The following is a 15,454-nucleotide window of genomic DNA, read 5'->3' on the forward strand; positions in this document are numbered from 1 at the left end:
TCCATCTTCATGCTTCTTCGTTCTCTCTCTAACATTTGCATCATAATTTGTGGCTCTTCGCATTTTTAGGATTCCATGAAAATAACCCCCTAAACAACTAACAAATCCATCTGGAAATTAAAAAAAAAAAAAAAAAAAAAAAGACTGAAATAACAAAAAAAAATTTCTAAAATATTCACCCTGTTTTAATTTTTAATCTTTTTTCTCTCCCTCTGTTTGTTTATTAATTAATTTCTTTTGAGCTTTATTTTAATGGAGTTTTCCTTAGATTTTTGAGCTTTTTTTGAGTTCTTGGGAAGCTGCAGTGAGGGCCCACCTAGACCAGAAACTCTTAATTCATAATTTAATTTTTTGGGTATTTTTGTCTTTCAAATTTATTCTTAATCTTTTTTTTCTTGGATTTCTGGTCTGGGTTTTTTTTAAACATTGAATTATTCAATTATTTCATTATTTCATTATTTTTTCTCCTTAAACCAAATCTTAATAGAATACAATTTCAACATTTTGATCATTTCTTTTTCATCATTGCTATCTTTTCCAACAATTATAATTTTTTGATCAATATTATCATCTGGGTTGTATTGCCTTTGACTTTAATTTTTCAATCAATTTTTTTAGCATACATTGCCAAATTGGCAAATCAAATTCATTTCATTCATTCAATTTTCTGGGTTTCATTCAATTTACTGGGAATTTCTCGGGTTTTTCGGGTTGTTGATTGAGTTCTTCTCTTGTAATTTGAAGAACCCAATTGACAAACCTGGAAAAAATTTGGTACATTGTGAAATTTGACCAATTTGAAGTGTGCCCATATTGGTTTAAAGAGCATAAAAGGGTTTAAGTTGGTGTTTTAATGCCAAGACATTATCAAAAGGCGGTCGAGTTAGAATTTTTGCACATAACCTGTTTGTAGAAAGGTGGCTTAGAAAGGGATTGATTGTTATTATGGGCTGCATTTGTTCTACTCTTAAGGAATCATCTGCTAATAATGAACAAAGAGAGGTGAATAAGTCTCAAGTACATTTGCTTCCTTCAACAACAAGGGAGAATTCGAATGGGTTTGGTGAGGGGTCAACTAGGAGTAGGCCACCATCAAGGGTACCATCTGGTGCCAATCTTTCAGGTTCCCTGAGTGGGTCTAGCAGGCCTCCTTCGAAGGTCAATTCGGGTACTTTGTCGAATGGCTATTCGAGTTCTTTATCCAATAAACAAGTGGAGGATCAAGGGGAGAAACCTAAGACAATTATTGTAGAAAGACCATCATCTAGAGGGTCTCATCATAGAAGGGGGGCTACCGTGGATTTAGGAGTTAATGGAGGTCCTAAGCCTGTGACCGGGATAGTTAGTATACCGCGAGGCCCTCATGGCGAGCAGATTATTGCTGGCTGGCCTTCTTGGTTGAGCTCTGTTGCCGGAGAGGCTATACAAGGATGGGTGCCTAGAAGGGCAGATTCATTTGAGAAGTTGGACAAAGTCAGTTGGATTTTCTATATTTATTGCTTATTTCTTGGTTTGTATTCATTTTGTTCCTATGACAGTTCATTATGACATGTTATGATTGTTGGGACTCTTTGATTGTGCTTGCATTTTCGCTTCCATTGACTTGCAGCCGAATTCTGTTTGTCTCTTGCATAATTTTTATTTTAGTTTTCATTCACGATTCCTCTCAAGAATGTTTTTGTATCGTGTGCTTTGTGTCTCATTTGTAACTTATGTCATCTTTCTTCAGCTTGTTTTTCCTTGTATAAAGATTTTATTTATCTGTTTGCAGCATTAAAAGTGCAAGAATGTATTCTTGATGCTACATGCATGAGTAGAACTGTAGAAATATCCCATCTATTAGTTTTGTTCAATTTAATTGCCTTTAATTAAAAATGTCATACGATGTGAAACCCAAAGAGCTTAACATCTTGTTAAATTGTTCTTCGAGGAAAAACTTTACTCTTGTAGTCTGCATATTTTCAATTGAAATCAATGTTTACTGAAAATGAACTAGGGATTTCAAGACAATAATATCCATGCATGCATGAATCTGTATACAAGGTTAAGGTTCCTACATTGTACAATGTAGAGTTAGGGGTATGATTTGATTGAATTGCATTTGGATAGTAAAAGGTAACAAACAATGCCGACTTTTTTTTGGTGTTTTATTTTGTTTTTTATTTTGTTCATCTGTTGTAACATGCATCTTCCTGTATAAATGCACTAGTGCTTACACAAGCTTATCTCTCTGAAGTTTATTAACCAAGTTTTAACTGTCTAGATTTTTTATTCCAGTTCATTTGCTACTTGTACACAGATTGGACAAGGAACTTACAGCAGCGTGTATAAGGCTCGTGACCTTGAAACTGGGAAATTAGTTGCTATGAAGAAAGTGAGGTTTGTCAACATGGATCCAGAGAGTGTTCGGTTTATGGCTAGGGAAATACTTATTTTACGTAAATTAGATCATCCAAACGTTATGAAGCTTGAGGGTTTAGTCACATCAAGGATGTCAGGAAGCTTGTACCTAGTGTTTGAGTACATGGAGCATGATCTAGCTGGGCTTTTAGCAAGGCCTGGTAATAGATTCACAGAACCACAGGTACTTCCTGTCAACTTATTCACGAAACTGTATTCTATTTAATTATTTATCAAGAGAGATCCATACTTTTGTGTTAATATCCTTTTTTTTCTTCTTCTTATCTTAATTTTGATACTCTTTCAGATCAAGTGCTATATGCAACAGCTACTCTCTGGACTAGTGCACTGCCATAGTCGTGGAGTCCTTCACCGAGACATCAAAGGTTCCAACCTTCTCATCAACAATGACGGTGTGCTCAAAATTGCAGATTTTGGTCTGGCAACTTGCTTCAAGCCTGGCCAAAAGCAGCCATTAACAAGTCGTGTGGTAACCTTATGGTATAGGGCACCTGAACTTTTGCTGGGCTCAACTAACTATGGCATTGCTGTAGATATGTGGAGTGTGGGTTGCATAGTTGCAGAACTATTCACTGGGAAGCCAATCATGCCTGGAAGAACAGAGGTAATCTGAAGTGAACCAGAAACTCAGTTGTTCCTCTATCAAATCTTTGATATTGCAAACTTTGAATTCTACAAAATAAGTGTCAATTACACCTCATTTCTTAGTAAGGATCTTTAGTCTGCAAAAAGGTCACTCATTAGTCACGTCCTGTGAAAACTTAAAAATGCTCCTTGTCATACTCTACATTCATCTTCTTCTTTAATTTCAGTGAGAAATTGGTATAAACTCACTCACAAACTATTGATATTGAGATCTTTCTTGTCTGCAATAACAATGACTATTCCTATTTCCAGTGCTTTAAAAATTTCAGTTGGAGATCACAATATTTCATCACAAATAAATGCAAATTCTAGCCAGAAATTTGATTGCATCAATTTTATTCTTGATGAACACCTTACTTTAGAACTTATATACGAAGTATTTAGTTAGCTATATTTTTTTTTCTTTTTTTTTTTTTTTTTTGAAAACTTTTAGTTAGCTATATTGTTGTTTTAAACTAACATCATAATTCAAATGTTTATCGATCATTTGTAAACCTGTATAGGTGGAGCAAATGCACAAGATTTTCAAGCTTTGTGGCTCACCATCTGAATTATACTGGAAGAGGACTAAATTCCCGCATGCAACTAGTTTCAAACCCTCACAACCCTATAAGCGTCGTCTCATGGAGACATTTAAAGACTTTCCTGCTTCAGCTTTAACGCTTGTTGATGCCCTTCTCTCTATTGAACCAGAAAGAAGAGGAACAGCTTCAGCTGCATTAAAAAGCGAGGTGGTTACCATTATATATGCATTAATGAAATTTCACATTTTGATCCTGCTGTGGATTTTTCATTTAAAGTCTGAACCATGACTTTGCTAGTGCTAGGACGGACATTGTGAAAATCATATTCTTGTATAATATTTTTTTATTAATGCTTGTTTTACGCTCAAATTTTTTATCAATGCTTGTTTTACGCTCAAATATGTGAAAATCACCTTTGGTATATTAAAAAGATGACAAGGTTACATCTGCAACAGGTTTGTTTATACTGTCTTTTAATCACTCAAATATTATGTATTTCAATGTTGTATCATTTTCCTAAGTTGCTCCACTTCTAGCCTGCTTTGACCTTGCATAGTTGCACCTGTTTCTTATCAAAGCAAGGAGTCAGTGAACTTTATTCTGTGGCAATCTATTAGCATGTTATTGTCTATTCCACTTTGTAAAAACTTCATTTGACACGAATCTTCCCATCCAGTTTTTCACAACGCATCCACTTCCTTGTGATCCATTATGCTTGCCAAAATGTCCTCCAACAAAGGAATTTGACATAAAAGTCCGTGATGAAGAAGCCAGAAGGTATGTATTAAACTTTAGTATTCAATTTAACAGCATTATTTTTTCTCTCACCATTTTTTTTTTTCTCATTAGTATTGCCTCATAGTATTTTGTAGAGTACATGAAATGTTGAGCAAATTTTACATTTTTAGGGGTGGAACGGTTGGATTGAGTATTCATTGATACTTATCTTTCAAGATGCCAATCACTAATTCTGTCTATATATTGCACGAAACGTAATAAAATTATGTATTATTCAACACAGAATATTCACAGCTGCAGATATGCTAAGCCTTCAATACCCTGGAACAAAGTTCATACAACAGAAAATCATTGGAGCTAGTATAAAGTCCACAGCATGTAGGAAAGATTTTATATGCTACCTCCATTTCTTATTATTTGCAGTAAAGGGTATTATTTATGAGACATTAAAATTCCTTTGTTGTAAATAATAAGAAACAGAGGTAGTACGAAGTATAAATTTCCTTGACAAAGACCAATTTTCATTTATTTCGAAAGAATACATAACAAACTGGCGATCAGAAAAATGGAGTAGAAAATATGTGTTATTTGGAGCACTATATCACAATCAACAACATAGAAGGAGATGCATGTATTACCTTGCCACTACAATTTAATTAATTACAAGCCTGATATTAAGAATCCCCCAAATCTAGGCTTTAGCAGTAGCATGTGATGTCAAAAGAAATAGCTTGGATATCAAGGCAAGGTTATACCATCCTTTAATTTTAATGGCTATTAAAACTCACCCTACGTTAAATTCCCTGTAATATTATTTCAGGCGAAAGGCAGATTCTGTTAAAGGACGAGGGCCTGAATCTGTTAGGAGAGGTCCAAGAGACTCCAAACCAACCCCGGAGTATGATGCGAATGGAGAAGTCTCTTTAAAGGTACTTTTCCACTCTCAATCATTTGATAGTTATAGTTTCATGTGCCTCATTACCTGACTATGCTTGAAACATTTTATTGTAGGGAGATAAAGGTGCAAGAAATTACAATGCTCAAGGAAATGGAGGGAATGCCTTTACAGTTGATGCACAAACGCGAAACACAGCCAATGGTCTGTCTCATTGCAGTTCAATGGTTCACCCAAGTGCTGTTGGTTTGGCATGGAATAGAAAGGCTAAGGATGAAAATGATGCACACCAAGCTCCAGGAAGGGCTTACAGCGCTTCGAAAGATAGACCAGATTCAAGGTCTCAAAAACATGCTGTGACTCCAGACAGAGCAGACTCATACACAAGGGACGACTGGCCTTCTGGCAAAGATAATGTAAGTATCCTCAACAATCGCAATTATATTTGGGTATCCAAACGTTTTTCATTCTTTACTTTACTCAGCTACAAATGGCGCTGTTTCACATATTTAATCTTCTTATGTTTCTCTATGTAAAAGGGTTACATGCCGAAGAAAAACAGAATTCACTACTCTGGACCTCTTGTTCCTCCTGGGGGAAATATTGAAGATATGTTGAAAGAGCATGAGAGGCAAATTCAGCAGGCTGTTAGAAAATCGCGCATGGAGAAAGCCAGAAACAAAACCAATAATGATGTTGGGGAGGTTCAGCTGCAATACTCTAATGGAAGAAATGGCTGGTAACTTGTATAACACAAAAGAAACTGTTTCTCCTCGTGAACTTGGCTGATGACAAAGGAGCTCAACATGACATTTGAGAGAAGCAGGTATATACATTCTAAAAAAACTTTAATCAACCAGGATTCGAACAGAGCTCCAGTGAGTGTCGGAGAAGAATAGGATTGACAAACTCTTTTACCTGGTGTTTTCCAAGTGTTTAGAATGAGGAGATTTATTTGTAAAGGAAAAGAGTAAGAGATGAGGGAAATTGTAAATCCAAAGCCTATACACTTATATGTATACAATGTAGAGTGCTGATTTATATGTCCATATTTACATGTACCTGAAAGTTTGATTTCATTGATAATACCAGTTCGTGCCTGTTTGGTTGTTTCTAATCTTTGCAGAACTTCGTATTGTCACGCATCTTAGGTGATTTTGGTCCAGCTGTATATACTACATTGTAAGAGTGTTACGAGGTATCATCCATATAGTTCCATCTTTCCATCAATGTAAAGGAGCAAATTACAACTATTTTATCAGATACGTACATCCTTTCGGAACAATGACTCGTGCTACTTACGTTAAATTTTTTAAATATTCGAGAGGCAGCTATGCTAGTCGTGAATTATTTCGTTACTGTCAACCTAGCCCACGCGACCCTCTATCTGTTCTTACATTAAAAACCATGCCATGACTACCAGCCTAATTAACACACTTGCCATCACTAAATTTCATGTTTAAAAAACCTTGCCGTGACTACCAACCTAATCAGCGCTAACCTAACAATGTGTTTAGCTGTTAACATAGTGTTCCTTATTCGTTTACTATCTCTACCATTATTTACTTGTATCAACATTAAAAGGAAAATCACATGAACAAATCTCAATATTTTAATATGAAGAACATTGTATGGATATCAACAATATCATAAGGTATCAGCTATACAGTCCCATTTTTCCAACCATGCAAAGGAGCAAATTATTATCTAATATTTTCATCCTCTTTGGAACATTGAATTAGCTTGTTACGTTACAAATGTTACTTAAAGAGGCGTCTACACTTTTGAATTATTTCATGACCAGCGATGGAGCGACTTAATCTACGCTCCTGTCATCTGTAGTCATGTTTAAAAACTATGTTACTGCCAACCCAATCTACACACTTGCCGCTTTAGCTTCACCTGCCATCTTTAGAATCCATATTTTAGAACCTTGTTGTGACTTATCATCCTAATTAGCACCAGCTACCATCTTTAGAACCCTTGTTTAAAATCCTTTCATTGACTACCAACCTAATTAGCCCCACCCGCCATCTTTCATTGCTAATACCAATTTGTGCATTTTTTTATTGTTTCTAATCTTCACAGAACTTTGCATCATCAAGCATCTTAGCTGATATTGGTCCAGCTATATACACTACTCATACCTAAATATACTACATCGTTTTAAGATACGTGCCATGGACTTTTTCAATGCCAAAATTTCTGACTATAACTAACCCAAATTTCTTACAAAGTATAATGATAAGATTTGTGAATACTCAGTATAAAATAAGAGCAATTTTCTGCCAAAGGTACTTTCGAAAGCCAAACATAGATATAGTTCGTATATAGTAGTAAGTACTAAGTAGTCGATACATAGCATGGACTATTTTTACTCAAGCTGTTAAGATTACACGGTGCAGTTGTAAGCATGAGGGAGTTTATATACTACTAAGTACTGCATAGTACTAGTAAATAATTTACAAACTCGAAATGACAGCAGAGAGCAGCAAAAATCTGAATGGTTCGGGCAAAATTTCTCTATAGATAATGAGTCTAAAATTTTTCACCAATCTGCAGTTGGCATTAAAGATGATGCAGTATAACTACATACAAGTACCTGAAAAGCACAATCTACTATTTGAAGCATTCTCCAACCTTCTATGTACATTCAGTTCAACACTTCAACATACAAACTTTCGTACTAATTCATATTCCACCACAAGCTTATTACTAACTATATAAGTTCCTGCACCGTAAAGAAAGTACAATTACAGATCTTGCTTAGGCTTTCGACTGAGCTCTGAGTACTGACCGCCCATCAATTGTAAAATCTCTTCCCACAAACCTTCTGATGAATCAAGTGAACTGCCGAACAACAAGTTTGTGCTGCATGCAGCCACATGCCAATACTTAGAATCAATTTCTTCCCGCAATTGATCAAGTTGCCACCCAGCATATCCAACAAAAAATTGGAAGTCATGGGGCTTAAGCACACCTTTTTTCACCAATCCCATTGCTTCATCCAAACTATTTTTAGCACCAAAACACAGGCCAGGGATCACCTCTTCAAATCCAGGAATCTTAGGTTTTTCCCCTGTTTTTAACAGGAACATGCTTGCTTCAAGGGGCCCACCAAAATGCAATGAACAATCAGCAAAGGTGGTGGCTAATTCAAGATTATTGGGCTTCATGTGCTTAATCTTTTTATGAAGAGGGCGGTTGATTACAACTCCAAAGGGGCCTTCTTGAGGGTGTCGAGTCCCAGATCTGAGGAGGAGAACCACAGTTCTCTCAAAAGTACGAACACCGTCTAGCTTTTCTGTGGCAACAAGAACGGAGCCTGCTTCTGGCACTGAAATAGGATGGGCCCACTTCATGCCTAATGGTTTTGATTCTGTATGTGATCCATCATGGCCATGACTGCTGGAGTCAACTGATTCTGCCTAATAAGATTACAAGCATAGATTAGGAGAAGAGATGGAATATTAATAATGCACCAGGTTACCCATGCAAATATCACAAGGAAAGAGCAGCCAACAATCAGTCTGAATTACTTCCTCGACAAAGCCAATTGCTGTATTAAGCATTATGCAAATGTAAAAAGAAGTCCCATAATATGACTCAATCAGTCAAATATCCTTATTAGAAAGGTATTTAAAGATAGTAGCAGTTCACACTGGGGGTTAATAGGAGGGCAATGTTAACAAAAGGATGAAAGCATACTGCATAACAACTAAAATGAAGCCATTTGGAAATTCGAGCTAGAAATAACTCATTGTACACAATGTCTTTCAATCATCTTACCAATGCTTTACCATGTTTGAGATCATCAAAAACTAACTTGTCAACTGATAATTTACTGACAATTCAGTAATTAAATAGCATTGAGCTAAAAGTGGGTTCCAGAATATCTAGCTGGTAGAAATTTAGTTGCTGTCACCCCAGGAAGCGACTAAACTATGCATCAACTGTATTAAAACCTTCACCAAATTAAAATTCAGCTCTCATTACCATACCTAACTCCATCATGCTACTTTTAACCCAGCAAAAACGGCATCACTGTCCATTGCTTTTGATAATCAGTGGACATGGCATGAACCCAAACAAAATAAACTCCTCAATAAGAATTAAGAGCTCATTTAACAAGATCACGAAAATTAATTTTAGAGTGATCAAAATCCATATGAGATCACAGCAAACAGTTTAGAACAGCCTCATAGAAAATGAAAAATAAAATAAAATAAAAAGGGCATCACAGATAACTATCTAAAAATCCCAAGGAATTTTTGGATGCATGATTGAATCGAAACTCAAGTTAGTAATCAAAATCAAAATTATAAGTGTATCTTATGACTTACTCCCGCCATCTCTAAATAAAAGTCTTATTTCACTTATCTTTTCAATGTTGCAAAGCCTAAGAATATTTCTACAAGCTGTGCAAAGATCTTCAGCAATATACTAAGAAAATCACATGGCTATCGTACAAAGGATTCATATTCTAACATACTTGTAGTTTTGTAAGCACTAATATACAATTTTTGCAACAAAATTGAGTGTCAAAAAAGGCATAAAAAACAAAAAAGGAGCCATGAGTAAATTTATTCAAGATTCAGAAGTGGCAGAGATCAAATGACCAGACAGGCAACCAAAGCATCATAGACATTGCAGAGCTTTCTAGAATTATTGTGACTGTAAAACTTATCTATAGCAATCTTGGACATGAAGATATCTTACAGGGTACCAGCAAGAATTGAGCAACAAAGATAATTGATAACCCAAAAAAATAGGCAATTACCTGCTCACGAGCAAAGAGTGTAGCTCTAAACTCTCTCCAGTCTTGGATTATTTGCTGAGGCCTTTGATTTGCATTGTTATTTGATTTCTTCCCATCAGAATTATTTCCTTTGGAACCATTGCCCCCTGATTTTGAATGGTCACCATTTCCTACATTACAATCATATCCACAATTAAAAAGGCTTTTAATGACCCAAAGATATCATATTGAATGTTTGGTTGCAAATAGTCCGTGTATATTGGATCATAAGTCAACTAGAAACAACCCCCCTATAATTACGTAATATGGCTGCCAACATCTATAGCTATATGAAACAGATCTGAGAACAACCAGACCAAACCCAAAGTGACATGAACATAAATTCAATCTGCATGAAATACTTATCTAGCATGAGCCAAATCCATTTGACTTGGCTTCACCCTGACCTAGGTGGCAAATTTGACATTGCTACCTACATACAATCCCTACCCTCCCACCCCCCCCCCCCCAATACCACCTGGATAGGGCTTCAGCATTAATATAAAGCATGTATTATATTTTTGGGTTTTTTATAGGAGGAGCTTTTATCAAGGAGCTCAAAGTTAAGATGATGGATGCATTCATGCATTAGAGAGAAAGACGCCATGCTCACAAAACTCTCTTTGGTTTTGACTGGATTCACAAGAAAGTATTTATTATGCTTCATTTTCTAACAAAAATTTTCAGCAGGTGGATATATATAGATAGGGGAAGGCTCTCGTGAGAACCCCTCCTTTATGTGAGAACTCTTTCTTGTGTGAAAACACTTTTTATGTTCTAAATTTTTACTCGTATGTTCTAAATTTTAAATCTGATGTTCTAAAATTTTCCCTAGGTGTTCTAAATTAAATCAAATGTTCTAAATTAGTACTCACATGTTCTAAACCATAAATTAATTAAGTTAGATGTTAAAAATTTTAAATGACTTATTCCAAAATTTTAACTTATATGTTCTAAATTTTAAAACGTGTGTTCTAAGATTTTTAGTTATATATTCTAGATTTGAAAGAATATGTTCCAACTTTTACTACATTCTAAATTTTTACTCACATTTTCTATATTTTATACCAGGTGTTCTAAATTTTTTATTCACATGTTCTAAACTAATAAATTAGATGTTCTAAATTTTACTCATATGTTCTAAATTTCATAAAACAGATTTTTTTTAATTTTTACTCACATGTTCTAATTCTTAAATCAGATGTTTTAAATTATTATTCACACACATGTTCTAAATTATTACTCATATGTTCTAAATCTAAATTGGAATCACATGTTCTAAATTTTTACTCGTATGTTCTAAATTATAGATCAATTCTCATATAAGTATGAATTCTCACATATGGATCTATTCTCACCGGATCCCTCCCATATATATATATATATATATATATATATATATATATATATATATATATATATATATATATATATATATATATATATATATATATATAAGCACAATTAAAGGTCTGTTTTGATGTGAGGAAATATAACACGAAGTCACGAATACAAGATATTAAGGAGGCAATTTGCTGAAATTGGACCAAGATTTGATTATTATGTATTTCCCTTTATATCTTGGTGCCCAAAAAGGGAGATTTGAAACTATGGTAGGCCAAAAATAAAAATAAGAAACTTAAAACCAATAATCACTTCTACATGTAGCTGACAGATTAGTTATTATCTCTCAACTTATCAAATGTAAGACAACTCATAATGTGCCTTTTTATACGTCTCTACAATCTCTTTCTTCCAATAGCAATAAAGATGTAAAGAAATACATATACAACAAAGATGTAAAGAAATATATATATATACACTAAAGATGTATAGAAATATATATAGCTTGAATAATCTCTACATTCAAGCTTTCAAAGCTTCAAGAATTTATGATCCAAAATTTCACTATAGCTACAATTAAATGCCAAGCAATTGCAGCTTTTCAATAACTTACAACTACAAAAGTTATGATCAACCAAAGATTTCTCGAAACATGGACTCCAGTGCATGGGCTGTGCAGGGTATGACTCAACCAATAAAATTATTGTTTCAATGTGTAATTGTGTAACGCTTGCACATTTAATTTATTTTATCATATATTGCATCAAAAGGTTATTATAAAAACTGGGAACATGCCTCCTTGGATCCTGCATAGATCTGCCCTTAATTATGAGTTACATGTTATTTTTTCCATCATTATAACCGTTTGTGTAGACAACTTATATAGTTTTAAAAAACATGAATTGGTGATTCCATCTGAACAATGATGTTTTCCTCTCTTTAGAAAATATCATATCTAGTTCTCCTCACCAAACAACAAAGAAAGGATTTGAATTCCTGCTCCTTATTAATACAGCTGCAACAAGTATTATACCCTGCTCATAAATAAAAGAAATAAAGGTCATTACTCAAACAAACCTTAAGAGTATCTAAAGCTAGCTGACTTACTTAACTTGCTAAATAGACCACTACATCAGCAGTCAATCTCAGACTCTCAGTCTTTAAATCCCCATCCAAACCTTTTGCACTTCATTGTTAAACACCAAATTCATAGAAGAATCATATGTTTCTTTCTACATAAGATACACTCAGTAGTCAGTAACTCCAAATTTCTGAAAATAGAACCACCACAAAGATAGCCTCTTCATAAGGAATACATCGTAGTATCGTACATAAAAACCAAAATCCAGCTCATCTCATAGACCTATACTAGGTTAGACCACCCATAAACCTCAGGACCTCAGGTAATACATAGAAGTCCAGACAATAGTGAGATTACTGCATGTGATAATGAAGAAGCAGTGGTGAAACGTTGGGCATGGAAGGCAGTAGGCAGAGCTTTAGTTCTTTATCCTGTCAGCAATGTCAGCATTTTTTTTCCCACAGTTATCACGAATTCATGGATAGGGGACGCGGGATTGCTAAGATATTCCAGTAACAAGTCATCCAGCATGTTTCTCTTCAATGTATTTTGTTTCGTCAATTGAAAGTGAAGCCTTAATAAATCTGACCCACAAGAATAAAAAATATGGCACATTTTTTCAGGAGAATAACTTCCATATTACAACTGAGAAACTACATGGCTATAAGATAACCCATCTTCACTATCAAAGTGAATGATATATAACCAGAATATTAACACTTTATTCAACAGATTTAACTCCAACTTCACCATATCACACTTGTCTTAATTTACATTTGCATACAATATTTCCTTGCATACTTCATCATAAAGTAACATAAAGAGCACATTGAGTCACATATTACTGACTTCATATGTACACAACATTTCTAGACCCAAATAATGCAACAAAATATAAAGAAAGTTCTCGAGAAATTCTCCATCCTTTTTTTTCAATCAAATTTCTAATTGCTTTTTTAGTCCTGTTTACTCACTACCAGTATAAGTACCAAAACATTAAAAAAAAAAAAAAAAAAAAAAAAAAAAAAGAAGCCATAAATTTAACAAGTTCTGATGAGACCCTTCCAAATTTCAGGAATATGTTTTTCCAGTAGTTCAAACTTCGTAGTAGTACGTGATCAAACGTCACTCCAATCACCTATGCCTAATAAATACTAAGATAACTAGTACAAATTTGATTATTAAGCTAGAACAAAGAACTTGCAACAAACTATATTAATGTTCATGTGATCCATCTCGAGCACCAGTACTTGTAACATTCATCTCGGCGCCTATCAGTGCGCAACTAATCAAAAGCCAAGAAACCAAGAGTCCAGACTTTTGTACCAATTTCTATCATTACAAGTACCAAACCATGTACCAAAACCTCGAAACGAAACCTTAATACTCAAGAAGACATAATAATCGCTTCCAATACACAAACATCCACCCGATCATATTCCCAATTCAGTCACTAATACTGCAAGACTACTTCATTTTTATTCAATATTTCATATACATTTTCTTGGTGTATAAAGAGCAAAAAATGGAAATTATTGATCCGAGGTCTTGGGCACAAACCCGACTAAGCTAATTGACATCCACTCAGTTACAAAATCTGTAACTACGATAATGCCTAAAACACAACCCAGAAAACCAATAACAAAATGCAGATATCAAAACAATAACAATAAGTAAAAAAGCAAATAAAATCAGCACTAAAAACAATTACAGGTAAATTAAAATGCAAAAATTAAAGCAACCCAGAAGAATTTTTCACAAGAATGATAGAAAGGGTACCTGAAGAAGATGAAAAATTATCAGAATTCTTCTTCCCCTTAGCTTGAACAATGAAGGAAGAACTAGTATTATACCCATAAGAAAAAGAATGCTTGCGCTTTGAATTAATACTGATATCAAATAAACGCCCACAATCTTCAACTGAAAATGGTGAATTCTTGGCAAAATTAAAGGAAGTGGGTTTATCAAGAAATGAATTTCGAGCAAAAATGGGAGTTGGGTTACTGTATTTGACATGAACAGACCACAGATCCATGATTTGCGATCAAAAATTGGTGGGTATTGCTAAATTTGTACTGAATTTTGGGTGGAAATTGGGAGGAGGAAGTTAGTGAAGGGGAAAAGAGAAGAGGGTCAGAAGAATCTGAAAGCATTAACCAATTAATTACGTTGAAACAGAAGAGAAGAGGAGAGATGAAAAGGACGAGAGATGGATGCAGACACAAGAGGGAGGAGAGAGAGAAGGAGAGAGAATATGCTTTTTAATATTACATACAAATGACGATTTTTTTTTTGGGTGAAATAGAAATGAGGGAAAATTGTGTAGAACTACCCGTAAAATAGGGTTATTTGTGAACAATTACCCTTTTTTTTATTTGTTTAGAACTACCTGTAAGTTTGAAAAAGTTTGGATAACACTACCCATTAACGTTTTCCATCCAAAAAACCGTTAGTGGGCCCCACATTGTACACGTGCCAATTATTTATTGGATTAAAAAAAAAAACAGAACCCAACCCCACCCTCCTTCCCTGACCACCCCATCCCCACTGCCCACCGGCCACCAGAACCCAGCAACCCCATTCCCCTCTCCACTGGAAAACCTACAGCCCACAACACCAAACAACCACCATCACCACCAGCCTAAACTCCAATCACCACCAATTTTTGTGATGAACCCTAAAAAAATTGAATTGGGGTTTTTTGTTTGGTGAAGCAATTCACAAAATTGTTTGCTCTAATTGATTGTATGTTGAATTGCGAACATTTTGGTACAAGTTTAATAATATTTGGTGAAGAAATGATGTTCCTCAAGCTTTCATGCGTGAGCTTCAATGGAGCTTCAATGGCGTTTTTGTGCGTTTTGGAAGAGGAGGGGAAGGGGAGGGGCCGGCATCAGCGGAGAAATGGCGACGAGAGAGAAGGGGGGTAGGGTTTCGGGGTGGTGGAGGCTGGTGGTTGGGGTTCCGGGACCGCTGGCGGCTGGGGTTCCTGGACCGCCAGCGGCTGG

The 15,454-nt window shown here is 35.1% G+C and overlaps 2 protein-coding genes across 2 annotated transcripts; one reads left to right on the top strand and one right to left on the bottom strand.

Annotated features, from left to right (window-relative positions):
- Positions 1 to 206: 206 nt before the first annotated feature.
- LOC110696544 (probable serine/threonine-protein kinase At1g54610) lies at positions 207 to 6,340 on the top strand. Its single transcript, XM_021873869.1, has 8 exons — positions 207 to 1,473; positions 2,300 to 2,584; positions 2,708 to 3,025; positions 3,570 to 3,797; positions 4,267 to 4,367; positions 5,149 to 5,257; positions 5,340 to 5,639; positions 5,763 to 6,340. The coding sequence occupies exons 1-8, from the start codon at positions 946 to 948 to the stop codon at positions 5,964 to 5,966; spliced, it is 2,073 nt and encodes a 690-aa protein (XP_021729561.1). The 5' UTR covers positions 207 to 945; the 3' UTR covers positions 5,967 to 6,340.
- A 1,387-nt stretch (positions 6,341 to 7,727) lies between these two features.
- Positions 7,728 to 15,089, bottom strand: LOC110696545. Its single transcript, XM_021873870.1, has 3 exons — positions 14,226 to 15,089; positions 10,004 to 10,152; positions 7,728 to 8,651 (listed from the first exon to the last, which is right to left on the bottom strand). Exons 1-3 carry the CDS (start codon positions 14,479 to 14,481, stop codon positions 7,977 to 7,979), a joined length of 1,080 nt encoding a protein of 359 aa, XP_021729562.1. The 5' UTR covers positions 14,482 to 15,089; the 3' UTR covers positions 7,728 to 7,976.
- Between the last annotated feature and the right edge of the window lie 365 nt (positions 15,090 to 15,454).

Source organism: Chenopodium quinoa, unplaced genomic scaffold (genome assembly GCF_001683475.1).
Source record: "Chenopodium quinoa cultivar QQ74 unplaced genomic scaffold, ASM168347v1, whole genome shotgun sequence".
Taxonomy (NCBI): domain Eukaryota; kingdom Viridiplantae; phylum Streptophyta; class Magnoliopsida; order Caryophyllales; family Amaranthaceae; genus Chenopodium; species Chenopodium quinoa.